Genomic DNA, 27,767 nt, shown 5'->3' on the forward strand with positions numbered 1-27,767 from the left:
TAGTGATGTCACATAGGCAGCTGGATTATAGCTCATGACTCTATGTCATTTACTCCATATAGTAACCAGTAACCTCCAGAGTATGGAAGTTAGCAAAGAGAACTAGGCTGGAGGTATAATTGGGGAATTGTCAGTTCATGGGTGCTATTTAAAGCTATAAGACTGCATGAGCGCCGGGCGCGGTGGCTCAAGCCTGTAATCCCAGCACTTTGGGAGGCCGAGGCGGGTGGATCACGAGGTCAGGAGATCGAGACCATCCTGGCTAACATGGTGAAACCCCGTCTCTACTAAAATACAAAAAATTAGCCGGGCGTGGTGGCGGGCGCCTGTAGTCCCAGCTACTCGGAGGCTGAGGCTGGAGAATGGCGGGAACCCGGGAGGCGGAGCTTGCAGTGAGCCGAGATCGCGCCACTCACTCCAGCCTGGGCGACACAGTGAGACTTCTTCTCAAAAATAATAATAATAATAATAATAAGACTGCATGAGCTCACCAAAGGAATGAGTTAGACAATGTAGAAAAGAGGTATAAGGACAGACTCCTGGAGTACTCCAATGTCAAGAGAATGAAAAGCAACCAGCAAGGACCGAGAAGGGATAACCATTGAGGGAGGAGGAAAACGAGGAGTGTGGTACACTAGATGCCAAGGAGGAAAACATTTTAAGGAGGAAGAAGTGATCAGTGATACCAAATAATGCTGATAAGGTCAGATAAGATAACGACTGATAAATGACCACTAAGAAATAACGTAAGAAAGTTCTAGCCAGAGCAATCAGGCAAGAAAAATAAATAAAAGGCATCTGGATAAGAAAAAAAGCCAAGTCAAACTACCTCTCTTCACTGACACTGTGATTTTATTCTAAGTATAAAAAACCCTAAAGACTCCACCAAAAGGCTGCCAGAACTGATAAACGATTTTAGCAAGGTTTCAGTATACAAAATCTATGTACAAAAATCAGTAACTTTTCTATACACCAATAGCATCCAGGCTGAGAGTCAAATCAAGAGCTCAATCCCATTTACAGTAGCCACAAATAAAACGAAATAGCTGGGGATATAGCTATCCCAGAGAGATGAAAGATCTCTACAAGGAAAACTATAAAATACTGCAGAAAGAAATCAGAGATGATACAAACAAATGGAAAAATATTCCATGCTCATGGATTAGAAGAATCAATATCATCAAAGTGGCCATAATGCCCAAAGCAGTTTACAGGTTCAATGCTATTCCTATCCAACAAGCAACATCATTCTTCAAAGAATTAGAAAAAACTATTCTAAAAATCATATGGAACCAAAGAAGAACCCGAAGAGTCAAAGCAGTCCTAAGCAAAACACATAGCCAGAGGCATCACACTACCCAAGTTCAAACTATACTGTCAGGCTACAATAAAGAAAACAGCATGGCACTGGTACAAAAAACAGACATAGACCAATGAAATTGAATAGAAAGCTCAGAAATAAAGCCACATACCTACAATCATCTGATCTTCGACAAGTCCAACAAAAACAATTAATGGGGAAAAGACTCCCTATGCAATAAATGGTGCTGGGATAGCTGGCTAGCCATATGCAGAAGAATGAAATGGGACCCTTACCTTTCACTATATACAAAAGTTAATATGGATTAAGAATTTAATTATAAAACCTAAAACTATAAAATTCTAGAGAAAACCTAGGAAATACCATCCTCAGCATCAACCTGAGCAAAGAATTTTTGGCTAAGTCTCCAAAAGCAGTTGTAATAAGAATAAAAATTGACAAGTGGGATCTAATTAGAGAGCTTCTGCACAGCAAAAGAAACTACCAGCAGAGTAAATAAGACAATCTACAGAATGGGAGAAAATATTCATAAACTATGCATCTGACAAAGGTCTAATATCCAGAATCTATAAGGAACTTAATTCAAAGCAAAAACCAACCCCATCAAAAAGCAGGCAAAGGACATTAACAGACATTTTTCAAAATAAGACATACAAGCAGCCAACAAACATATGAAAAAATGCTTATCATCACTAATCATCAGAAATGCAAATCAAAACCACAATGAGATACTGTCTCACACCACTCAGAATGGCTGTTATTAAAAAGTCAGAAAACAGTAGATACTGGCAAAGTTGCAGAGAAAAAGCAATGCTTATGCACTGTGGAATACAGTTTGGAAATTTCTCCACTTAAAACAGAGCTACCATTAGGCCCAACTATCCCATTACTAGATATATACACAAAGGAAAATAGATAAAGATACATGCAGTTGTATGTTCATTGCCATGCCATTCACAATAGCAAAGACATGGAATCAACCTAGATGCCCATCAGTAGTGGTGGATTGGATAAAGAAAATGTGGTATATACACACCATGGAATACCACACAGCCCTAAAAAAGAATGAAATCATGCCCTTTGCAGCAATATGAATGGAGCCAGAGGCCATTAACCTAAACAAATTAATGTCGGAACAGAAAACTACATAGCACATGTTCTCACTTATAAGTGGGATCTAAACATTGAGCACATGTGGACATAAACATGGGAACAGTAGACATTGTGGACTACTAGAGGGGGGCGACGCAGGTTCAAGAACAAACTACCTATTGGGTACCATGCTCACTACCTGATTGCAGTATACCCATGTAACAAACCTGCACATGGCCCCTGTATCTGAAAGTTAAATTTTAAAATGAAAAAAAAAAAAAACCTTAAGTATATAAGCTACTTAATAAGATGATGATAAATAATAACATTTGTTGAGTTTTTCCAGTGTGAGAAATACTGTATTGTGTGCTTTGTACAGTTATCTTTAATCTATAAAACATTCCTATGTGATAGGGATTACAATTCACAGATATCAGAAGCCAAGACCCAGAGACATTAATAAATTAAATGCAAATACCTAGGAAAATGTCCAAAGCCAGAATGCAAAACCAAGATTTAAAAGCCTTTATTCATTTTCTCATATCATGCTTCCTGGACTTGTGTTGAGGCCACAGCTTTGCAAAAGGCTGATCAGTTGTCACTATTTTAGCTAAGCCTTGCATGCATGGTTGTATAGGAAAAGTTAAAACTACCTGAAATGCTTTATACTGCACCACAAATCTATATGATGAAAGGCAAAGATAGAGAAATTCAAGTTTGTTTTTTCTTATAGCCTGAATCCAAGAAGAGATCTTTGATTTATGGGACTTCCTTAAATAAGACCTTTTTTTCTGTTAACATTTTATGATATGAAAATATCAGTGATAACATTTATCTTACAGCAGAATAATATTTAGTTTTTGTATTCGTCTTTTAAAATGTTCCTAACAGGAACATCTGTTTTTAAAATAAATCAGAAGTGTACAAACTGGCAGTGATTGCTATGCTGTGTATGTGGATGTCCTAAATGTTTGATACTTGTGTTCACTAGTTTACAACCATCATCAAATGATCTAGTAACATGTGAGAGTATTTTAGAAATGGGGCTGCCTTATTTATCTAAAACAAACGATACTCTGTTAGTTATCCTAGCAATTAGAAAATTACTTTTGCATTGCTTTGCCATTTGGCAGTTGAGACATAAATTTGGTATTGTGGTAACCATTCACTAGGTTTAGTCCTAGGGTATGTGGTGGTTTTGCTTTGGATCAGGAGACAGCATTTGGTAAATAGCAGTTGTGAATTTCTTTTTTTCCCAAAGTTTGAAAAACCTCAGGGCTTTTAGTGGCATGAGTTTGCGCAAATCATCCTTTTTTTTTTTTTTTTTTCTCAATTTGTCTGTTCTTTTTCTCTTTGCAGTCTGCCATTTTCTCAAATTTATTGCATGCATTTTATTTATTTTTATGTGCCTTCTAGTGATGCTATATACGTTGCAGGATTAGCATTCACTTTGGAATGATGACCTGGAAAGTCTCACCCAGCTTGTTCTGCACTCACTCTTCCTGTGAATTCACCACTTTCGTAGCTCAGCTACTCCTACTTATATGCTACTGCCACTTTGCTGACAGTGTCATTATTTCTCTCTTGGGTTAGTCCTGTGCCCTTCTGTTCAGGCCTTCCTGCCATAGAGTTTGCTCCCTCTCTTCAATTTTATTCTTCACGTAGTAACTAAAGTGATCTTTCCAAGACTCTAATCTTAAGTAATTTTCTGCTTCAAGTCTTTCAGTGATTTCTCATTATTCTTAGGCTCTCCCCAATCTCATACACTACACTTAGCCACTGAATTTTTCTTAAGTTTCTCAAATATACCTTGTCCACTGAATATTAACATGAATTCTTCACACAACCTGGAATAAAGTTTCTTATTCTTTTGCCTCAGTGATTTTGTTTATCCAAAGTCTCAGTTGGAAAGCATTTCTTCTGAGAATCTTCCCTGACCCCGTTTCCCTCTGCTTGCCTCTAGAGTGGTTTAGACCAGCATCCTCCAGCCTTCCTGGGTGTCCTGAACTCCCCTTCCACAGGATTTGTCCACATCCACAGCATTTATATTGTATTGCCTGCTTTCTCTAGTGACTTGACTTCTCAAGATGTAGACTTCTGTTTCCTCATCCTTTGCCCTTCTGAATAAAGAATTCATTTACGTGCATTTCCTTAAGAGAATCACACTTGGTGTGATATTGAGGAAGAAGAAGATCCATAAGTGCAAAATACTGATTCACTTTCCTTGTTTTCAGTGCTATCCCTAGCACTTAACATGGTGTCAGATACGTGGTAGAAATTCACATATTTTAGGTGAATGCTAGTGATGACCAGATTTTTGTTTTAGCCTTAACCTCCTCTGAATTCTAGTGCCATATGTGTAAGTCTCTCTCTGACATTACCACTGGGGTATCATCTAGGCACTTTAAATTCAGTAAACCCAGACCTTACATTATTTCCCTCTGGGCTCTCCTCCTTTCCCCTCCACTCCTTTCTTTTTCTTTTGTTCTTCTGTCATTGGCATTTCCAAACTGGAAACTACTCTCTCTCTCACTAGCTAGATCAGTCATTTGTCAGAGGCTATCAATTCTGCTTCCTAATAGTTTTTGAAAACTCACCCTTCAACTCCATTTTTTCACAGCTACTTTATTTCAGACTTCCTGTCACTTTCTACCTTAATTACAGAGCCTGCTAATTTATTTGAGTTATACAAATTTCAGTCATTTAAAAACTAAATATATTACTGTTTTCAAAGCATTGTAAATCTTACAATTAAATGATGTTTTTAATCTGAAAACTAGTTAAATTTTCCTATGTTTTGCCCTTTTAAATAAACTGTAGGTTTTCATATGTATTCATTCATTTGGGAACTTTTGTTCATTTTTAGGAATAAGAAATAAAAGTTATTGAATCAACTTTATACCAAGAAAGTTATGTAAAAGATAATATGAAAATGGAGCATCTTTTTGTTCATAAGCAACAAAGATGTGACCCTTTTTATGTAATATTAAATATTAGCTGTGTGCTATATACCAGCTTGCTGACTGACTTATTGACCAGTCCTCCAAAGCAGTCCTTGTCTGTGGAGGAAGTTTTCAAAGTCCAATTCAGTCATGAAAGTGGTCCAAGATAGAGTAAGAGGGACTAGATTTACTTTGCTTCCTGAAACTCTGAGAATAGACAAAATGTATGAAACATTTTCAGACATTGAGCATCAGGCAGTACATGGTACTTATCCCTGAGAGAGGGTAACAACTCCAGCTTACTGCCTCCAAAAAATTTCCAGGCCTTAACACAAGGAAGGGAAAACCAGGAGGAACCTGATGGTCTTCCTGAGTTGAGGAGATGAAATTGGGAGTTTGGGGAGACTAAGGTGGAAGGAGTTAGCAAGTCAGTGGGCCAGGAAAGGGAGATCCACACAGGGTCCCCTTACAGTGTTCAGATAAGTATCGATTAATACATGGGTGAGGAAACTGCTTGAGGCTAGTAAAAGAACCACATAGAAAGATTAGAGGTGACAAGCCTAGGAACTCACACAGAGTCTGTAATAGTTTCTGTTGCCACCAGCCAGAGTAAAAAGCCCTCATAATTCACTGGATGTCATCAAAGGACAATGCCTCAGTAGTGGGGGAAAATGTGTCCTACACTAAAGGCTGCTCTGGCCCTGCCTACCAAAGCCTAGAAGCAGGCCTTGAAATTAACCTAATATTAGTGGGAATAATTCCCTAGTGAGAGGGAGCAGGAAAATATTTGATGAAATCATAGCTAAAAATTTTCCAAGTTTGGTGAAAACTAGATAGGTCTAAGAAGCACAGCAAGCTCCAGTTGTGGGCATGCATGCGTGTGTACGTGCGCGCACACACACACGAAGAAAACTATACCAAGGCACATCATAATCATATTGCTTAAAGTCAGTGAAATATTCACGTAGAGAAAATATTAGCATATCCGGGGCGCGGGGGAACACATGTACCAAGGAGCAAAGATAAGGATAACAGATTTCTAGTCTTGAAACAAAGCAAGACAGAGGACAGTGGTACAACATCCTTAAAATATTAAATGAAGGAAAAAAGTTAACTTCATTATCCAGCAGAAGTATTTTTCTAAAGTGAGGGTGAAATAAGAGTCCTGAAAGGAAGTTGATACTCCCTGATGGTATCATTTGCAGTAACATTTGACATAGATCTCAAAGCAGAAACTTAACTGGACATGTTTGATGATACAAAAATTTTAATTGCCTATTTTTATATGGCATTTTACATTTTAAAAAAGCATGCTGGCTCACGCCTATAATCCCAGCACTTTGGGAGGTGGAGGCGGGTGGATCACTTTGAGGTCAGGAGTTCCAGACCAGCCTGGCCAACATGGTGAAACCCCATCTCAACTGAAAATACAAAAATTAGCTGGGTATGGTGGTGCATGCCTGTAATCCCAAGTACTGGGGAGGCTGAGACAGGAGAATCACTTGAACCTGGGAGGCAGAGGTTGCAGTGTGCCGAGATCGAGCCACTGCACTCCAGCCTGGGCAACAGAGCGAGATTCCATCTAAAACAAGCAAACAAACAAAAATGTGTTTCTATATGGGAGAAAACTTTACAATAGTTTTCCCTTATCCTTGGGGGATACATTTCGAGAGCCCAGTAGATGCCTGAAGCCTCGGATAATACCAAACCCTATATATGGGTTTTTGATCTCATCACTGAGATGGCTACTAAGTGACTAATATGTAGCATCTTCATTGTGGATATGCTGGAGGAAGGGATGATTCCCATCCAAGGTGGGACGAAGTGGGCAGATTTCATCAGGCTACTTAGAATAGTGCTCAGCTTAAAACTTACGAATTGTTTGTTTCTGGAATTCTCCACTTAATATTTTCAGACTAAAATTAACCACAGGTAAGTGAAATTGTACTGTATTTTCACAGGTTTTTCGGGTAGCGAGGATAAGTGATTTTATCTCCATTTTACACATGAAGGGGCTGAGACACACGAGTAGCATGACTTTCAGTGGGTTGCATAAGATCCAGGAATGTAATCAGGTTTCCTGACTTCCTGTTCAGGACTCTTCTCATCTGAATGGTCTCCTCATTGATAGCTGTGCATTGCTCAAAATATTTTCTAAACTTAGAGACTGACAGAATATGTAAAATGTATGAAATATCTCAAAAGCTATAATAGATAGTACAATATTTAGTAATTCTTTTGTATCTTCACATTTGGAATAGGTGAAGAAAATAAATTAAAAATCTTATTAAATCCCCAGACCCCAAATAGAAGACAGGAAAATGAAAGAGAATGTATTGAAGTATATTAAAGCCTGTATGAAAACTTGTTATGGTATTTAAACTTTAAATTAGCAAAGGTGAAAATTGCTATGGTTGCAGAGAAGTTTTAATTAAAATGAAGTTATTTCTGATTCTTTAAAAAAAGGTGAGGAGAAGTTTGATTATTTTAATTACCGTATTAAATTTTAGCAGAGAACCTTCTAATAACTTGACTCAAAATACAATGTGGCAGAAATTAGCTGGGAAGAAACTATTCCTCTCTTGTATTTATCCTGTGTATGTGGTACATAAAATAGAAGAATTAAATGCCACCTTGGTATGTTTCATTGCACCCAGTATAGCGAATTGGTTTTGGCCATTACTAGCAGCCACACAGAACGAATAAGGCCCATTGCCCTTTCTGTTTCCACTGAAGTTTGTTCAAATTGTTCTTTTCGGGATGTTTTTCAATCTTTCCTATTAAATTTCAAGAGCTTCGTCTTGAAAGTTTTATGGTAGAATTGGGATTTAAAACTTAGAACTTGAAAGGAGGACAGGATTTAAGTAGGATAAGGCATAGTTAATAGGAAGCATGAGCCCTGGTGTGTCTTCTCAGAACAGTGAGAATGTTTCATGTTGGAAAGAAACAGGAAATCATGTATAATAGGTAGGGTAAGGTTTGATTACTGATGGCCTTAAAAAGCAAGTTAGGGAAATAGGTGGATGTCACTAACGTTACTGTTGACTCCCGAGGACAGTGAATTACCTCTCATTAAGTTATGAAATGTGAATTTTTGACATTTCAGCGCAGTATTTTTGTGTCAACTTTCATTGTGTTTAAATCTGAAATGGCAAAGCAAGGATTTTTTTTGTTTTTTTTTACCTGAAAAGGGGATGTGTTTTTCTTTTCTAGTCAACTCCTTTACATCTAGCAGCGGGCTACAACAGAGTTCGCATAGTGCAGCTGCTTCTTCAGCATGGTGCTGATGTGCATGCAAAAGACAAAGGGTAGGTCTATCAGTTTGCTTCCTTTCAATGCTTGGTTTTTGTCTGATACTCCGAACTTTTAAAACACTAGACAAAGTCATATGTCCCATTTGTTACGGCTTATATAACATTTTAAGAATGTTCACAACTCTGATTTCAGGCTTTATTTTCATGTACCTACTTAATGAAGGATATTTCTCATAATAATTTCCCAAATCAATTTAATTTTATCACAGTTCTGTTACTTGAAGTTGAAATTGTGTCTCAATTGCAGTTACTGTTTTTCAACTCTTTAATTGCATTTTAGAAAAATAAAACAAATTGAAAATTATGAAAATCCAGTAGCATAGCTATCAGATTCAACTGATAGTAAAGGATCATCGTTTATTGATAAACCAAAATCATAAGTATACAATATCAAATATTTTTTTCTGATGAAATCTCGGACATCTAAACTGAGAAAACCTAGAAGGTTGATGTGAGGGGATACGAGTGGTAACCAAGAAAGCAGTTATGTCACTTATTTTACCAATAGGTGAATTTTTGAAAACTGTATCAGTTTCCTGTAAAGTCTCCAGGGATATGTGAACATTGGGTTTGCTATCCTATGTGTTGGACTAACATTTCTCATTGCCCCACTTTAAGATCTAAAAGATAGTTGACCCTACTGGCCAGGTAAGGTAGATGATGTTACAGTCTTGTGATTGACAGCATAAAGAAGAGTTGCTTTCACTTTGCTTCTCCGCAAGTTAAGAAACATAAAAATGAACTCAGTACTTGAGACACTTATCAGAAGAATTCATCCATTTCATACCTGCTTTTTCTGGTGCTGCTCTCTCGCCTGCACCAGGTTTTGTGCCATATGTGGATGGTGTCCCAGTAGTATAGGGGCATAAATGCCTGATGCTCTTGTACGTCTCTATTTCCTTGTGCATGTCTGAAAACAGATGGGTGTACAATAGGTGAGTCATCAAGAGACGTACACCACAAAAAAGGGATTTTTTTGGCTTACTTAGAATAGTTTGATATGCAAGTTATAATAGTTTGGATATTTGATTATTTTGCTAGAAATTACCATAAAAGTGAATTAAAATGGTGGAATATTTCAGTTCACTACCAATTAACATTTATTTCTTGTAAATACTTAATATATAATGCATGTATTTGTCAATTAGCATATGATCTTCCTTTCGCTAAAATGTTCTTCTATTTGGTATTTTTTTCATTATCTTCAAGGATTACATACAAAAAACAAGATAAATACAAAAGGTGTAAACATAAGCTATGCTTTGAATTACTTTATTATTTTATTAAATACTTTAAAATATTTTAAAATATAATTGTATTGGGATTTATTGGATTTTATTTATTTCTTAGTACTTCATGGATAAATAAGTTGTTTGAAATTTAAGTATTTTAATTTGCCTTTTTTCATTTAGTGGACTTGTGCCTCTTCATAATGCATGTTCATATGGACATTATGAAGTCACAGAACTGCTATTAAAGGTAAGAGAAATCCAGAACATTGAGCATCATTTGCTTTTTTTTTCTTTAACTTGTCATTACTTTCCATACTTTCGGCCTCATGAAAGTTTTTTTGGTTTTTTGGGGTTTTTTGTTTGTTTGTTTTGAGACAGGGTCTTGCCCTGTCACCCAGGCTGGAGTGCAGTGGCACAGTCACAGCTCACTGCAACCTCAACCTCCCAAGTTCAAGTGATCCTCCCACCTCAACCTCCCCAGTAGCTGGGATTACAGGGGTGTGCCGCCACGCACAGCTAATTTTTATGTTTTTTTGTAGAGACGAGAGTTCGCCATGTTGCCCAGTCTTGTTTTTTCAGATTTTAAGAGAATAAAATAAGTTTTTAAAAATATTACCATTGCCTTAACAATTTTAAAACATTGAATTTAATTTCCGCTGTTTTTGAAAGGTGATATTAAAGAAATTAAAACACTTATTTGAAAAAGTTATAACTGAAATTTACAGAGAAATAAATGTCTTTTGAGTTTTATTTGATCCAGCGAAATGATTACTGATCTAAAATGTTTTTTTCTCAATTCAGCATGGAGCTTGTGTTAATGCCATGGATCTCTGGCAGTTTACTCCACTGCATGAGGCTGCTTCCAAGAATCGTGTAGAAGTCTGCTCTTTGTTACTTAGCCATGGCGCTGATCCTACGTTAGTCAACTGCCATGGCAAAAGTGCCGTGGATATGGCTCCAACTCCAGAGCTCAGGGAGAGATTGACTTGTACGTATTTATATCCCGAAATCATTATCGCATGTTATAAATTAGAATCTTTAATTTCTGTTGAGTTTTATCTAACTTAAGTAATAACCTTCCATTCTTACAAGTGTACTAATTCATAATCCTCATTTCTAATTGTATACTTTTCTTCATTAATTCCATGGGAATATTACATACAAACACTTTTTGTATATATTTTGTTTATTTGAGACTAGTTTTAATTCATATGTTGAGGCTCCTTTTTTGGTTTTTTGAAGGCTAATGAGGATGAGTCAGTCAGCATCCATTTCTTGGATACTTACAATGTGGCAGGCACTAGAAATATTGTACAAAGCGTTAAAAAGCTCTGAGCTTCTGGGGCTTACATTCTTGTGCTATTGATAGTGACAGGTATCTAGCATTATCGAACCCTCTTATGGGGCTTACATTCTTGTGCCATTGATAGTAATAGGTATCTAGCATTATTGAACCCTCACTATTGCCCGAGCCCTGCAAAGTTGCATAATCATATTTTTATTTGCCATGTGTGTTATGACCCAAGTATAATCACTTGCCCATATCTAAGTGAGATCTTTAAAATAATTTGGTTGAGGTCATCTTCTGAATATATTACCAATATATACATGCAAACGTTTTTTAAATAAACTTTTGTTTTAGCATAGTTTAAGATATACAGAAAGTATATGAAGATAGTACCCAGTTCTCATATACTCCATCCCAGTTTCCCCTATTATTAACATTTTTCTTTAATATAGTACATTTGTCACAATTAATAAACCAGTATTGATACAGTATTAACTAAAGGCCGTACTCTATTCACATTTCCTTAGTTTTTGCCTAAAGTCCTTTTTCTACTCTAGAATCTCATTCAGGATTCTGAATACTTCAGGATACCACATATATATGGCTTCATATCAGATTTAATTTCACATCAGACATTTAATTCTACATGTGGGCATTTCAGGTTTAAATTAAGCTAGGTGTCACCTACCTCATTTTTAACTTATCTTGTGGTCTGTATCCTGTCTTACATCCAGGATTCCAAGATGATTACACCTGAAAAAAACTTTGCTAAGTTATCTCTTAAGGAAAAGGGATAGTCAAAATGATGCTAGCATTATTTATGTTTAAACAAGTTTTAAACTAGTTTATATTAAAACAGAAACAGTTCCCCACAATTTTGATCATGTTTAAGTGGAAATGTGAACTTACTTTGGTATTCAAATAGGTGACATCTACTGGATTACAGGCCAACACAAACCAGATTGTAACTGGGCAGATGTCCTTGTAATGAATTCTTTCAGAAGTTCGTTTACTCGCTCCTACCCAGGTGTCTCTTGCCATATGTTGTCTTGCATTACATAGTTTGCTTTTCTGTTTGTATGTTCTATCTTCCTAGTGAAATTTTGACTCTTTGACCTTTGGTTTTATTTTTCTTTGTCTTAGCCCCTGTGCGATTCCTTTTTACCTAATAAAATGTGTGATGCTATTTATATTTGGACCTTTATCTACCTACCTGTAATCTAACACAGTGCATGGCGTATAGTATGTGCCCAACAAGCTTATTGACCTTGAATTTGACTCAACTCAAAGTGTATTAATTTATCTTTTTCTGATTTCCTTTCTTAGATTAGACACTGGCTCAGCTTTATTCTTATGTCATCATTTGATTTTTTTCAGCCATTTTGTAAATTATGAGTATTGTTAGAAGTTTTTACATTGTATTTTACTGATCTTATTCCAGTGAAGACATTAAAATTTAACCTAAATTTTTAGTTTAATGAAGGGAGCAGTTACCTGCTTAGAGTTCTTTCCAACTTTCTCAGTATCCCCTTTGTTTTGATAACTAAGATTCTACCAAGGAATTGTCTGAAGAAAAGGATTTGACAAAATCGGACCTTCTCTAACTGCAGTTTTCATTATCATGTCTACTGCTTTTTATTAGGCATTCACAATTACATATTTCTTTTAAAGAAGAATATACAAGAAACAAAGAAAAACAGTATTTTCATTATGCCCATAGTTATAGTTGTAACATTTTATTACACACATTTTTTTCTGTTACTTCTGTCTTTTTTTTTTTTTCCTTTTTCTTATGAGACAGGGTTTAGCTCTGTTGCCCAGGCTGGAGTGCAGTGGTGCAGTTATAGCTCACTGAGACTCTACCTGCAGGCTCAGTTGATCCTCCCAGCTCAGCCTCTCTAGTAGCTGGTACTACAGGTGCATGCCACCATGTCCAGCTAATTTTTTTTTTTTTTTTGTATGTTTTGTAGAGACGGGGTTTCACCATGTTACCCAGGCTGGCCTCAAACTCCTGGGCCCAAGCCATCAGGCCACCCTGGCCTCCCAAATCCTCAGGTGGGATTACAGGCGTAAGCCACTGCCCCTGACCTCTTGTCTGTTTTTTCATTGGTTGTTTTTATGAAGCCACATGAACCAGATAGTTTGGGTTTTGTTCTTATTTCAAAATACATTTAGAGATAAAAGCTTTTATGTATTTTATAAATATTAGTATTCAGGGTAAATTTGAGTAATTTACAGTTTTACCACCTTACTTAACTTTCTTGAAGTTTTCAAAACAGACCTTTATGTAACCTTTTGTATTTAGAAATTTAGAAGGACAACTATATAGCTGATAACTTTTTTTTATTCTCTAGGGTTTTTTTTAATATTAAGTATTTCTCAATGAAGTATTTTAAATTTGAAAATCAATTTGGACAGAAATCTTTACTTTTTTTCTAAAGAGCAGAGATAAGAAATATTTTACTTATTGTTATTTGAGAAAAGATCATACTGTTTACCTGTATTATTACATCATCATTTTAAATTTTCTAGTACTGCAGTCTATTGTTCATGTTTTTGTAAATTTGCTCATTTTTTTCTGAGCCACCTTTTCTGAGCATAAAGGAGTACATAATTGAAAAGGTAGAAATGCCCTTATCACTTTATATTCATACAATATTTGTTATTAGCAAAAAGGCCAGTATGATTTGTACTGAGTTTACGTTTCTCTAGACTGTTGACCCCAGCAAAACTGTACATTTTGCCAGACATCAGTTCTCAGAACACCACCTTCCTCTGTGGTTGTCTGACCCCTGCTTCTTAATATATATCACAGTTTATACTTCTCTCACTCCATGGGTCCCACATTTTATCATTTCAATGAAAATCTACAGTCTTGTTATTTGAATCTACTGGCTTCCTTTCACCTCATTTGACCTTAGTTTTTTGTTTCTGAAGTTTCAGAGTCCTTACTTGCAGCAATCTAGCAGTGATAAAGAACCTCTAAAGAAGAAGTTATATAAAAATGTTGTTTTCCTGACCCTGCAATGACTTATTTTATAAATATTCAGCATTCATGCCTTTTCACATATTATAAATTATCTACCACATACCAAGCACTGTGCTAGGTGATGAGATTAGCATTGCTGATATGACAGTATGATATGTCCTATGATGAGGCTAAATGCAAATGCTGTGGACTGCTTAAGAAGGAATGCTAACCCAATACTGGAAAAGGTCCGGAAGGCTCACTAAACTGAGACCTTGAATGATGAGTAGCAATGAGGCATGTATGTGCACATGTGTCTGTGTGTGTATTTTCTCTGTGTCTCTTGAGAGAGGGGGCGAATATGATGGGTCCCTGGGTCCCTCAGAGGAGAGGAGAGAAGAGAAAGGAAAAAAGGCAAAATACAGTAACATGCAGATTCAAAGACCTGGATGTGAGAGGGTCTGAAATTGTTGTGTCATGTATTAGGTCATACCTTATTTGTATCTTTAAACAGTTCCAGCATTTTGTTAATAAGTGGACATATCAAAATGCAAGTAAAGTTTGTCAAAGATAAAACAAGACATTTTTAATAAGAATATTGGATTCTCATTCATGCAATTAATTTAGATACAGCTTTTCAAAAAAATCTCTCACCTGCTTATGAAAATAATAAGCAATTAATTGTTCTTTGAAAAATGTTCAAGTTCTGCTTTTCTCCCATATTTTAAGACCTTTCCTTTTCTGTGTCAAGACCTAATCACCATTAATATTTTGGTGAATATTTCTGTAAATGTTTTCTACACCATTACTTATGGTGTACTTATGGTGGCAACAGTAGTAGCAAGAGTAGTGATAATACAAAAAAATGCATCAGCTTGTCCTTTCCTTTTTGAATTTTCATGTACCACTGTATACTTTCATGTCAGTGTATGTAGACCTATCTCTTGTTTAAGAGCTAGAAAGTGTTACAGCATATGTGCGCACAGATTATTTAACTGGTTTCCTTTTGGTGGACATTTAGGTTTCCTGTTTCAAAATTTTGCTGCAATAAGTATCTTTATAGGTGTATTTTTATGACTCTGAGAGTGTGAAACAGTCTTATTTCAGAGCATTAATACTTCACAATTTTCATTAATCTATATCCTCTTTTGCATTTTATCATCATATTGTCACATTGCTGCTATTGCTAAAATAGAGAAATTCATAAAATAATAATATTCCTACTTATTTATAATCATGCTGAAGATTTTTATACATTTTAAATCTTTTTTTATGTCAACCATTGTTTCATTGACAGATGAATTTAAAGGTCATTCTTTACTACAAGCAGCCAGAGAAGCAGACTTAGCTAAAGTTAAAAAAACACTTGCTCTGGAAATCATTAATTTCAAACAACCACAGTCTCATGAAACAGCACTGGTAAGATTTTATTGTTAATCTGTTCCCTGGGTCTGAAATAATGTAAGCACAAAATATGATTTTCATTTCAGAAACCTTAAAGTAACTTTAGTATCTGAAATGCCAGGAATTTGCATTTTAATTTTGGTTGCACTGATTTTAAACTTAGTTTGGGGATGATTCTTTTCATGGGTGAGAGAATTGACATTTGCTCAACCTCGATTTGGAAATTGTTTTACCTTTGTCTTCCCAACCTCATTATAACAAATCCACTTTTGTGGCCAGTGCTTTCATAAAATACAAGATACGATTTTCCAATAGAATTTTTTTCCTTGTGTTTGCTAGATGAATACTAGATTTCTTTCTGTAGAAGATTAAAGTATATTTTCAGATACTTGCATTATCTTTTTGAGTAATTGTATTCAAAGTACTGATTATATTCATGGTAGAAAATTGGCAAGATCATGAATTTTTTGTTTGATGCTATGCAAATTATTCTTAAAACTATCCATGTTTTCTTTAAATGCACTTTCAGAAAGATTTATTTTCTTTGTCATTGACACGTTAAGGCTCAGCTAGAGGGTGGTTAGTGATTGCTCCTAAATTCAGAATTTAAGCATATGTGATGCCTGCATCACACACCTTAAGTACACCTAATTAATATTCTTACATATATTTGACACAAAAGGTCAAACCTTAGTCAGTGTCTGCATAAAACAACATTAAAAGATTGACCAAACCGAAATAGGCTAACTATAGATACACTTAAATACATCTCTCAAAGTAGGTTGAGATAGAGTCAAGCTACACAGTGTTATGCTAGGAGATATTCAGAGCCATGGAATAAACCTGACCCACTTTTTTGGAGTATTCATTTTATTTAGTTGTAAGTAGTTTTTTATTTTTAAATTTTAATACAAATATTAAAATGAAGCAGAATAAAAAAGTTATATAAATATTATGATAAAACATAAAATTTCTGAGAATATTTCTTTCTCTAAACCTCTTCAGTTATATCATTTTCTTGCTTATCCTTGGGCATATAAACTTCTCCTGTAGTGGTGGGAGTACCTCTGTAGAAGACCTTGAGAAATACTGACTTGTGTGGCTGATAGCCTAATGAAAGATTGAGTAACTTAGTTATAGATTTCTGCAGCTTTGAAGAAGCATATGTATTATGTTGCTTTCCATGGAATATATAGTGAATATTTATTTATTGGCTAAGCCAAAAGAAGTAAGATCTCTCTTAATGTTTAACTAAGAGCATAATTTCACCTTGGTTTAAACGCTTATGTTTTGTATTTCCACTATACATAGAAAGAATACGGATCATCTCTGTGATGTAAAACATATACATATGTTCTGATACACTGAGATAACAGTGTTTTAATGGGCAGCAGATGCTGTTCAGTTCCAAGAGCTACTGTACATATAGAAGTGTATTTTATTAACTTGGTTTTGTTTACCTTATAGCACTGTGCTGTGGCCTCTCTGCATCCCAAACGAAAACAAGTGACAGAATTGTTACTTAGAAAAGGAGCAAATGTTAATGAAAAAAATAAAGAGTAAGTATAATTGCAGAAAGAGTTGTTCAGTTTCTAAAAAGGAAATGCAATAAAAGAGAGACAATTACCTTTCCTTTTCTCTTTTCTGTAGTTTCATGACTCCCCTGCATGTTGCAGCAGAAAGAGCCCACAATGATGTCATGGAAGTTCTGCATAAGCATGGCGCCAAGGTGAGGCACACACCTGAGCAGAGTGCCAGACTCTGCACTGAGCAGCCAGCTGCTCTTAACACTGCTTCTCTCTCTCCGATTTTTCTGAAGAAACTAATTTTATAAAGGACTATTAGTTTGTACTTAAATTCATAGATTCTCCTATAAAGCTGATTTAAATCTTGTTTCTAATAAAAAGTTACCTGTTTCTTGATCCTTTAATGTCACCCTTCTATAAAGCAATAAAATGTAGCTACAGTCATTTGAAATAGATTTCAACTTTACACTACTTTCAGTTAATACCATATTGATATATTTTGATAGTCACCATTTGAATAATCGTTTATCAGAAAATAAATTTTGTAAATGATAGCATCAGAAGAGCTCTACTTATTCTAAAAAACATTTGTGGCTGGGCCTGGTGGCTCGTGCCTGTAATCCCAGCACTTTGGGAGGCCGAGGCGGGTGGATCACGAGATCAGGAGATAAGACCATCCTGGCTAACATGGTGAAACCCCATCTTTACTAAAAATACAAAAACTTAGCCAGGCATGGTGGTGGGCACCTATAGTCCCGGCTGTTTGGGAGGCTGAGGGAGTTGAATGGCGTGAACCCGGGAGGCGGAGCTTGCAGTGAGCCGAGATCGCGCCACTGCACTCCAGCCTGGGCAACAGAGCCAGACTCCGTCTCAAAAAAAAAAAAATTGTATGCTTTCAAATTTGTAATGATAATTTTCTCACCCTCTACACTAAAGAAATACGACATTTAATCATTTTTAATTGGCATTTTCTGAATGGTATAGTCTGAAACTTTGTCAAACACTTAAGAGAGGAAGAAGCAAACTGGTTGTTTTTTAGAGGTGACTTGAAATTGTAGACTTTTTCATGCTCAAGAATGTATATTTCAAAACTGTAGTCTCCAAAATAGGGTACAGACTCCCTATGGAGCATACAAGATGCCCTATTGGAAAACTCCTAGCATTTCAATTTATAATATTTTTATTTAAGAATAAGGAAATTAATATTTACCAATATTGAATACAAAGATGATGCCAGCACTCTCACTAGGTCCATGTGTCAGCCAGTCTGACTCATGTCAGATATCAAGGGTTCCTGAAGAAGAGTGGGACTTGTTAGTATCGAGGGACTGACAGTGGCACACTCACTCATTTGTTCCCTTTCAGCATATTTTGGCATAGTGGACTTTACATGTGTCCAAATGAGTTGAATTTATGGATATTATCCTAAATGGTAGAACTTTTATAAATATCATACTTGATCAGAGAAGTGACCCTGACAAAGGACACAGGGAGTGTGACCCTGACACGCTTTTATAGCATAAAAAGGTGGTCTGGTTATTTTGTGAAGTAGTATTTTAAGGCGTTCTCATAGTTGTGCTCTTTTTAATGAAAATAAAAGGGTTCAAAATTTGCTAATAGTTCTCTGAGGACAAGTGACCATGACTGGTATGTAGATACCCTTTAAAAATGAAACATAATGAGATCCTTAAAGGTAAAAGTTGCACACTTTAGGTGAATGATAAAGTAACTGCTTTTTTAAAAGAAACTTTAAAAAATGAAGAGAACATTTTGAAAATAGATTTTTAGAAAATGTTCACTGTTCTGTGACTTTGCTGAAAAATGATATAAATGAATCACCCAGCTGTCATATCTACATAATTTAAAACACAAAACAGAATTTTCTAACCTGTTCAAAAGTCTTCCTTAATTTGGGTTTAGGGTAGATTTTGAATCTATTCAAAACATTGTAAGGCAACACTTCCTAATAACTTTGCAAGAACATCAGTAATCATGGAATTTTACTACAGAATTTCAATGAAAACCTTAGCATAATTAGTTAAGTTACATTAAAAATAAACATTGTGATTGAGTAGGCATAGTTAATAATGCATTTATTTCATTGGCTCCATATATCTGTATGAAATCTTTTCAACTAATACAGCCATTCAAACTAATTATCAAAAATGAACTTACAGCCATGTGTGGTGGCCTGTAATCACTCCTGTAATCCCAGAGCTTTAGGAGGCAAAGGCAGGAGGATTGCTTGAGGCCAGGAGTTCAACACCAGCCTAGGCAACATAGCAAGACACTATCTCTACAACAAAGTAAAAAATTAGCCAGTTGTGGTGATGTGCACCTATAGTCCTAGCCACTCGGGAGGCTGAGGCAGGAGGATCACTTGATCCCAGGAGTTTGAGGTTGCAGTGAGATATGATCATACCATTGCACTTCAGCCTGGGCAACAGAGCAAGACTCTCTCTCTAAAGAAAAGAAAAATAAAACGAACCTAAAATTAAACCCTCAAATTCCTAATATCACAATTTTTATAATTTTTTTTAAATGTTATAAACTACAGTCAGTGGGTATTTTCTAGCATTAGTAATTAAAATATGTTTTGGACGGGTGCCATAGCCTATGCCTTAATCCCAGCACTTTGGGAGGCCGAGGCAGGAGGATCGCTTGAGCCCAGGATTTTGAGACCAGCTGGGCAACATAGGCCGACCCTGTCTCTACAAATAATAAAAAAAATTAGCCAAATATGGTGGCACATGCCTGTAGTCTCAGCCACTCAGGAGGCTGAGGTGGGAAAATCACTTGAGCCTGGGAGGTCAAGGCTGCAGTGAGCTGTGATCATGCCACTACAGTCTAGCCTGGGTGACACAGCAGTACTGTATCTCAAAAAACAATAATCATAAAATCTTTTTAAATTTTTAATTACTTCATCTCTTTCTCATCCTTCATAAATTCTCTTTGCATAAGTTTTATAATAGTATAGCACTTCTTGGTTATAATTTACAAAGAAATTCGTATACATATATTAAGTGTTCTCAAAACTTTTTTACCTGGAGGGTGTGTGATTTAAAAATTTGGATATCACTGCTTTGTTTTTAATTTATGAAATCAAGACAAAGTGGGATAAAAGGGAACAGAGTTCTACAGATATATTACCTATTTTGTAGGTACAACTACTGCATTATTATATAAGTAACATCTTGTTGCTCTTTCAAGCAGAAAATAGTAAGCTAAGTGAACTTTCTGCTGCACTTAACGAGTTTTGTACATTTATCATTGACCTGTTTTTGTAAATATCTAATGACATTTATAATGCTCCTGAAAAATTAGGAATAATGCCCTTCATTTTGGGAAAATAGTATCTATTTATTGTCTCCCATCAGGCATTTTATTTTATAAAGGTTCAATGAAAAATAACATTATTTTATGACTCGTTCTAGTCAGCCTTTCTCTAGGTCTGTGGTTCTCACTCTTTCTTTGCTCTTCATGTGCACAATGCATTTTCTTCAGTAACATCTTAGTTCATCAGTAGGGCATGAATAATTGTGAACAGCCCTGTCAATGATGTAGAAGAACTTCTAGACTTGTGTGTTCACCCTAGTCTTTCCACTATAGTTGAGCTACACTGATAACACTTGCTAGTGGGCACTTAAAAAAGAGGAAAGGTATATTTAATCAGAGTTATGAACCCATAGATATCAATTGCTATCAGTAGATATTAAATGCCATAACAACTGCTATTTACTTTTTCCACCATCCCAAGGCAGGATGTTGTTCCTCATGGTTGGTGTATCTGGTGATTAATGTGTTTGTAAAAAACTACCTGTAAGAAACTCATTTAGCTATTGTTGGGCTCCTATTTTTGCTTGTATGGTATTTCTTTCTGAGGAAATCATGGTTTCTGTATGATTTTCAGGCAACTCATGGTTTCCATCTGATTCTAGAAGCACCTTCTGAACAAGCAGCACTAGTTTTTAATTAGGATTCAGCCGTCTTCCACTGCTTTTGCCACCCTGCTGCCTTCCCCTACTCCTGATAAGTCAATTTCTCAGGCAAGCAGAAGAATTTGGGATGAAGACCTGATTACCATTAAGTAATTTGTCTTAACTTTGACAGAACTTAGTAATATTTTTATAAATCAAAACATTCTTTTGCCCAAAGCCTGGTAATACATACAAACTTCAGGTTTGCTGTTAAACTAAATGTATGCCATACATAACCTAGACAAGCATGCTTTTGAGTTTAGAATCCTCCACTTTCTAGTTTTTGGCCTTGGACTAAATTTCCCTGAGTCTCAATTGACTAATCAGTGATATGTGAAGCAACCTCCCTACAGGTTTGTTTTTTTTTTTAATCAAATGAGCATCTGTATATAAATATGTAGTATAGTGCTTAACACACAGATAATGTTTTGGTTATTTGTGAATATGAGCATTTTTTCCACATTTGTCTTTTCAAACATGGATGTACTGTGTATTTCCCTTTAATTATCTAAATTTTGTAAGACACATATCTAATCCCTTCATAATTGGATTTGATCCACTAACTCAATAAATACTGGCATGCAAAATAATCAAGACTATACTAGACACTGTGGGAAAAACCAGTTTGAAAGTTAATGCAGTTGCCAAACTTGACTTCAGTCCCGAATCAATTTAGCAGCATTAGTAATGAAGAAGGAAGAGAAAGAAAAAAGCCACTTATGAGGGAATAATTGTATTACCTGGAAATGAATTGGGTGTTAGAGTGTACTTTGAAAATGGTGGTGCAATTAATGGAAGTAAGAAAACTACAGAGAAACACTGGTTTCCTGTGCCTTGATAATGCTTTTCTACTTGAGGTTGATATTATAGATATTATAGAAAGACATTTAATAAAACCAGCAGTTGGAAAGACAACATTAGAGTATAAAAGAGTTTAAGATTAGAAAGATCTACTGATAATTGACATAGTGATTCTACATTTTGGGAGTGAGTAGGGTCCCTGGTAGAGAAAGCATGGAAAGAAGAGAGTTAAGGAAAGAGCCTTTGAGGATTGCCCATGTTTATGGAGCAGTGGTGGGAAGAGAAAGCTGGAAGTTCTATCACACTGTCTATGGAATACAGGGGGAGTATGAAGAAGGAGCAGGTGACCAGTGCCATAGAGAGAAATCAAGGCAGACTGGGGCATTTACTTAGACAGTTTTTATATGAGGGCTTTGGTAGCTTTTGAAGGAGAAATTCTAGGGAAATAGAAGTAGAGAGGTATATATGTCAGTTAGGGTCTTGGCAATAAACTGCACACTTAAAGTGGGTGATTTGATGAGAGTTTAATAAAGGAATTATATACAAACATGTGGGCAAGGTTCAAGGAAAGCAGCAAGGAATGAGGTTGTACTAGCAGCAAAGGGGGAGGTATGATCATCTCTGGTCTGAAGGGACAAGGGAAAGGAGAGGTTCTTGGCACTGGAAGATGGTAGCTGTATGGAAAAGGCCACCTGGCAGCACCTGTAGCCTTTGATCATAGGATGTATCTAATCTTACTCTTCATTGTCCTGCTGTCCTCTATCTCCTCCCGGTGCCCCCCATCTCCTCCCAGTGCCCATGGCCAAATTCATCAAAACAGTGAAGACCAAAAGAGTTTGTTAATGTGGTTCATAGAAGTGATTTTCTCAGGACCCAGAGCAAGGTGGAGGATGGCTGTGGATCTAGAGGGGGAAGGGGGCAATATTCAGCAAAACATTAGAAAACAAATTGCTAGTAAGGAAAGGAGAGTTATAAGAACATTTGAGCATTAACCAATTCATCTGAAAAAATCCTCATTTACTAGGAGTAAACTTTTGTACCTTAAAAAAAAAATCAATAATTTATTATCCTCTGCTTTTGGGAGTACTATAGAGTCTAAATAGGAAAGACATGAAGATTTTATCCTTCATGTAGCAATTTTTTCTTTATTATGGTTAGTCTGCCCTAGCATTCTGCATTCTATCACTAGTGAATTGTCTGCTCTCATTATTAACAAAACTTATGCCCCAACTGCATATGGTATTCAAGAAGTTTAATTCATAAATGCATTTTTTCATATATAAAGCAGAGCTATTTTGTCATTATGTGTATCTATTAAATACGTGAAACATGAAGGAATTTTTTGACAGTTCATGTTCGTGTGTGTTAATTTGACAGATTTATTTACATTGTGTTTAAGAAGATATTGTGACATAATAATTGACATTTCATAGGCTTATTTCTCACATTTAGAAGCAATCACGAGTTTTTGCTCACTTGGGGAAATGTGTCAGCCTATTATAAGAGTTTTGTTAATGCCTTTCTAGAGGTAGATTGATAAGTGGATTATTAGCCCAAAGATGTTAAAGTACTTTTAAAGATACTATAGATCTTAAGTATCTTTTACAGTGCAAATAATATCTGAGGTTTCATCATACCAAAATAAAGTCCAAAGGGGCAACTGTCCCAGCGACATTTTAGTTCTCAGTAACAAACCAATTCAATCTAGATTAAACACAAATGGAAATCTATTTTATACTAATATAAATGTATATTAATATGAATGTGTTTATTACTTCTGTGAGAAACTCGTATGGTTATCTCCCAGAAATAATATGTAAGAATTGTAGCTGAGATTCACAAAAGACCAGAACAAGGAATTTAGAAACTGTTAGGTACTTTGGCTGCCATTCTCTATGCCTCTCCCTCCCTGTTTCTCCCTCTTTCCTCACTTCTGTGTCTCTGTCGCTCCCTGTCTCTCTCTCTCTTTCTCTGAGGTTGCATGGTTTCTTTTCTCTGCTAGTGTGTGTTCATCTGCTTCATTCTTCTTTCTGCAGACTGGATTTTTCTGTATTATTTCTCTGTGGCCTAAATGTGGTCTTTTACAACCCATACTTCATGTGTCCTTGGCTTAGAAGTATACCACCTGCAGCTGATGGGGTCTGTCCCGTCTCGGGGATGAAAAAGGGATAATTATGAATAAGACTCACTGTTGAGTACAGGCATTCATTGGATTGGCGCCCTCTAGTCTAATCTGTTTTGCTCAGTTTCTTATTTCTTAAGGCACGTGAGCAAGATGAGTACCCCTTGAAACAAACAAAGATAATCTATGGTATTATAATATGTATATATGTAAATCTTTTCAGGGAATTTGATTGTGTCTTTTAAATTTCCACACGAATGTTTACAAATAGTACACCCAAGTTCAGCTAGCAAATCGAAATCTAGTTCCATACTCTGTAGTGAGTTCACAACACATTAAAGGATTAAAAAACATTTCAAGTAAAATACTGATTACTATGTCAGTATTCTATTTAACAATTAAAATTGTGTTCATTTATCTCTTTCATTCCTCACAGGAAGTGCTTTAGCTATGCATACCACCAATGATAATGACGAATACTTGTAAAACACCTGGAGAAACATTAGGATCCATTTAAATTATATTTTGATTACAGATAAAGCAAATTCATTTTCAATATTAAGCAATTCTATAAACACTGGCATTTACCCTTCTTCCTCAATTTCCAGCGAAAGAGGAATGCATTTTGGTTAGATAGAGAACATTTTAGTAGTTCCTAATGTTTGTTCAATAATACAGAACAGTATGTCAGAGTAGTATTTTTTATCACCAGTATTTATTAATTTGTTGCTCTTGTGAGTCATTCACTTACCAACCATTTTCAAATATCTGTTTATACAAGGCATGGTACTTACTGCTAGGAGGATATATAAAGTTTGAATTTGATCAATATCCTTCTCTTAAGGAACTTAAAATCTAATAATTGTCTAACACAGTCTATTTGACTACTATATGAACTGGAAAGTAGTATATATAGTAAGAGAAGTATAGATCGATTTATATTCAGAGGAATAAACAGTTATTTCTATTGGTGGTGGCAGCCTGGGGAAGATTGGAGAAATTTCATGAAGAAAATAGAATTTCAGCTAGGAATGTTCAGGAATTAAATATATAAATATATATAGACAAAATACAAACAATACATTTTCAGTAAGGACTGAAAATTGGGGAAGTAAAGGGGTGTGTTTATTAAACAGTCAGAAGTCATGATTAGTTAGTCCAAAAGCTACAGAAAATGGAAACAATGAAAAGCAAGATCTTCCTATTCTCAGTTGGAGAGTTTGGACTTGGTTCTCATAATACTTGGAAAACCTGTCATTTGTTCTTCTATCACAGATATATTAATGCCTGTTAATTTTTTTAATTGTTCACTTTTACTTTCAATGTGTCATGGTTTGGGGAAAAAAATGCAATGTCACTCTAGCTAAAGAATACAGACTGTTTTCAACTCTCAGCTTACTTGAAATTGCTTTTAGGTTGAGACAAACACATGTTCACAGTTAAAGGTGTAAGTACAGATGTCACAGAAGAGTTTGTGATTAATTACCAAATGAGTGATGTAGACAATGATAGCTTTAAGTTTGGGAGAAGTGACCTCAGGATTAGCTGTTTGAGACTAGGCTGTTCACACTGAGTAGAATATTGAAGGATTCCCCTCAGCCATTTTCTTGTGGTCTGCTTGCTGGTTTCCAGAACTGTTGTGGCATTTTTTGAATCATAATTTCATGTCCTAAATATTTTGGGCCAAATGTCATTATGATTTTATATAGCTTTACTCAGTTATTCATCTTCTGGAAAGTCATTTTTGCTACTCAGATAGAAATAAAAATACATACACTAAGGTCGCAGTCTCTAGATATAAGAAAAAGTGGGAATCTGTTTTGCCTCCAGAACTGCCAGACATCCGTTATTCTGACTCCTGAATGGATAGGTCAAGCCAGTCTTAAGCATTTAACTACCACAGTTGAGGTGTAACATTAAATGTAGCAGTCAAGATCTTTATTTGAGACAGTTTCTGTAATCTGGTGAAAATAATCACTTTAGTGCTGAATGTTAAGTACTTTTGGTGACATCAAATCATGTTCCCATGCTTTAACAAGTTGGATTGGGAGTTCCCATTACTATAATAGAATAAGTTAGTATGTTTCTTACCCAGTTTCCAGAAAAATGTTGATGATTTGAATGTTCACAATTTTAGGTTTTTCTTCTGTGCTGAAGAAGTAACAAAGAAATCAAAACTCAAGTTAGTTTGGCAGCTTGTGTTTTCCACTGATAAATGCTAATGGCTGTGCTTTTTTGTTGCTATGTATCAGCAGTCACTTTTCTTCTGGCAAATGTGATAGAGTTAAATATATTAGTATTTCATGGGAGTTTTGTGAAAAACCATCAACAATTTATATGAACCCTTTCCTGAGTGAGTGCAACAGCCTTACTGGTAATGATGAAAGATGCGACAGGGAGACCAGTTGTCTAATATCCTTTCTTTTCTTAATCTTGTATTTGGTGGTTGTACACAAACACTTTAAATAATCAATCAGCATATAATTGAGAATTTACTGTGTACCTTTAGCAGGAGCTTTCTAGAGGACCCGGAAAGTCTGTCTGTAACATGCACTCATATTCTCAATAACCTTAGTTTAACTCAAACAAAAACTACCCCAGTATTAAATTTTATAAGACAGTTAAGTGCTAAATTGACATAGATGTTCAGAAAAGGAGTAATCAAAGTCTTCAAGAAATCAAGGAAGACTTCTTGGAGATGAGGAGACTTACACGGGATCTCAGAAGCCAGAAAGGCAGAAAGAAGGGTTTCTCTGAAAAGAGCAGCAAGCACAGTGAACATGGACTTTGATCTGACTGGAGGAGAGGGTGCTGATTAGGGTCTGCTGGAAGGTAAGATGAGTCAGAGTTGAGCAGGTTAAGAACGTGATCCCAGTGTTTCACATTGTCTTAAGCAGTCTCACAACTCGCTCAATGATTCTTCTTCCTGTGGGTAACTCTTCAAAGCTTTAAAAAGGAGCGTTTGAATCCTCAAATCATTTTTTTTTGGTTAAATGTGCTTGTAATTCAGTTAAGATAGTATAATTAGCTTTATTACCTAAATTAGAAAAGAAATACAATCAACTACTTTGAGAGTCTTCGCTTACATATTCTGTTGTCTTTATATTCTGGGGGAAAGTTTGGTAAAATCCATTCATTCAGAAGAATTTGGTGAGCGTCTTCATTGTGGCAAGCAGTCAATACCAGACCAGAGTTGCTCCCTCCATAGACCTTACAGTCTAGTAGTTGAAGGGAGTAGCAGGAAATGGGAAATAGTCAGGAAAATGGTCATTCAGGGAAGAGACGGTGTGTTGTGATTTTCAGTTAGGTGATCAGGGAAGGGTAACTAAAAAGAAGATAGTTTTCAGAATCAGTGAGCAAAAGTAAATAATATCTATGAGACTTTTTACAAGCTTTGAAAGTTTACTGTTTTCATAAGAATGTATTTTCTAAGATGTAAAAGGAAACTAAACTAGATGCTCAATTCCATGTGCCCACCCAATGGTTTTTCAGATGAATGCACTGGACACCCTTGGTCAGACTGCCTTGCATAGAGCCGCCCTAGCAGGCCACCTGCAGACCTGCCGCCTTCTGCTGAGTTATGGCTCTGACCCCTCCATCATCTCCTTACAAGGCTTCACAGCAGCACAGATGGGCAATGAAGCAGTGCAGCAGATTCTGAGTGGTGAGTTAAAATAGACCGACAGGGCTTTTTATGTTTTCTCTTCCATTCCTGCTGAAATACACAGACAAACTTTGCAGCGTTTATTTTGCCTGAAGTTTTTCTCTGCCTTTTCTTGC

At 35.9% G+C, this 27,767-nt stretch overlaps 1 protein-coding gene across 1 annotated transcript in view; it reads left to right on the forward strand.

The window, feature by feature from the left end:
* Positions 1–27,767, forward strand: part of TNKS (tankyrase) — a 228,137-nt gene that overhangs the window by 136,424 nt on the left and 63,946 nt on the right. The window contains 7 exon segments of the mRNA XM_017894677.1: positions 8,569–8,663; positions 10,082–10,148; positions 10,703–10,889; positions 15,455–15,576; positions 17,029–17,120; positions 17,212–17,290; positions 27,480–27,651. Coding sequence (XP_017750166.1) covers positions 8,569–8,663; positions 10,082–10,148; positions 10,703–10,889; positions 15,455–15,576; positions 17,029–17,120; positions 17,212–17,290; positions 27,480–27,651 — 814 coding nt within the window.

Source organism: Rhinopithecus bieti, unplaced genomic scaffold (genome assembly GCF_001698545.2).
Source record: "Rhinopithecus bieti isolate Rb0 unplaced genomic scaffold, ASM169854v2 scaffold_25360, whole genome shotgun sequence".
Taxonomy (NCBI): domain Eukaryota; kingdom Metazoa; phylum Chordata; class Mammalia; order Primates; family Cercopithecidae; genus Rhinopithecus; species Rhinopithecus bieti.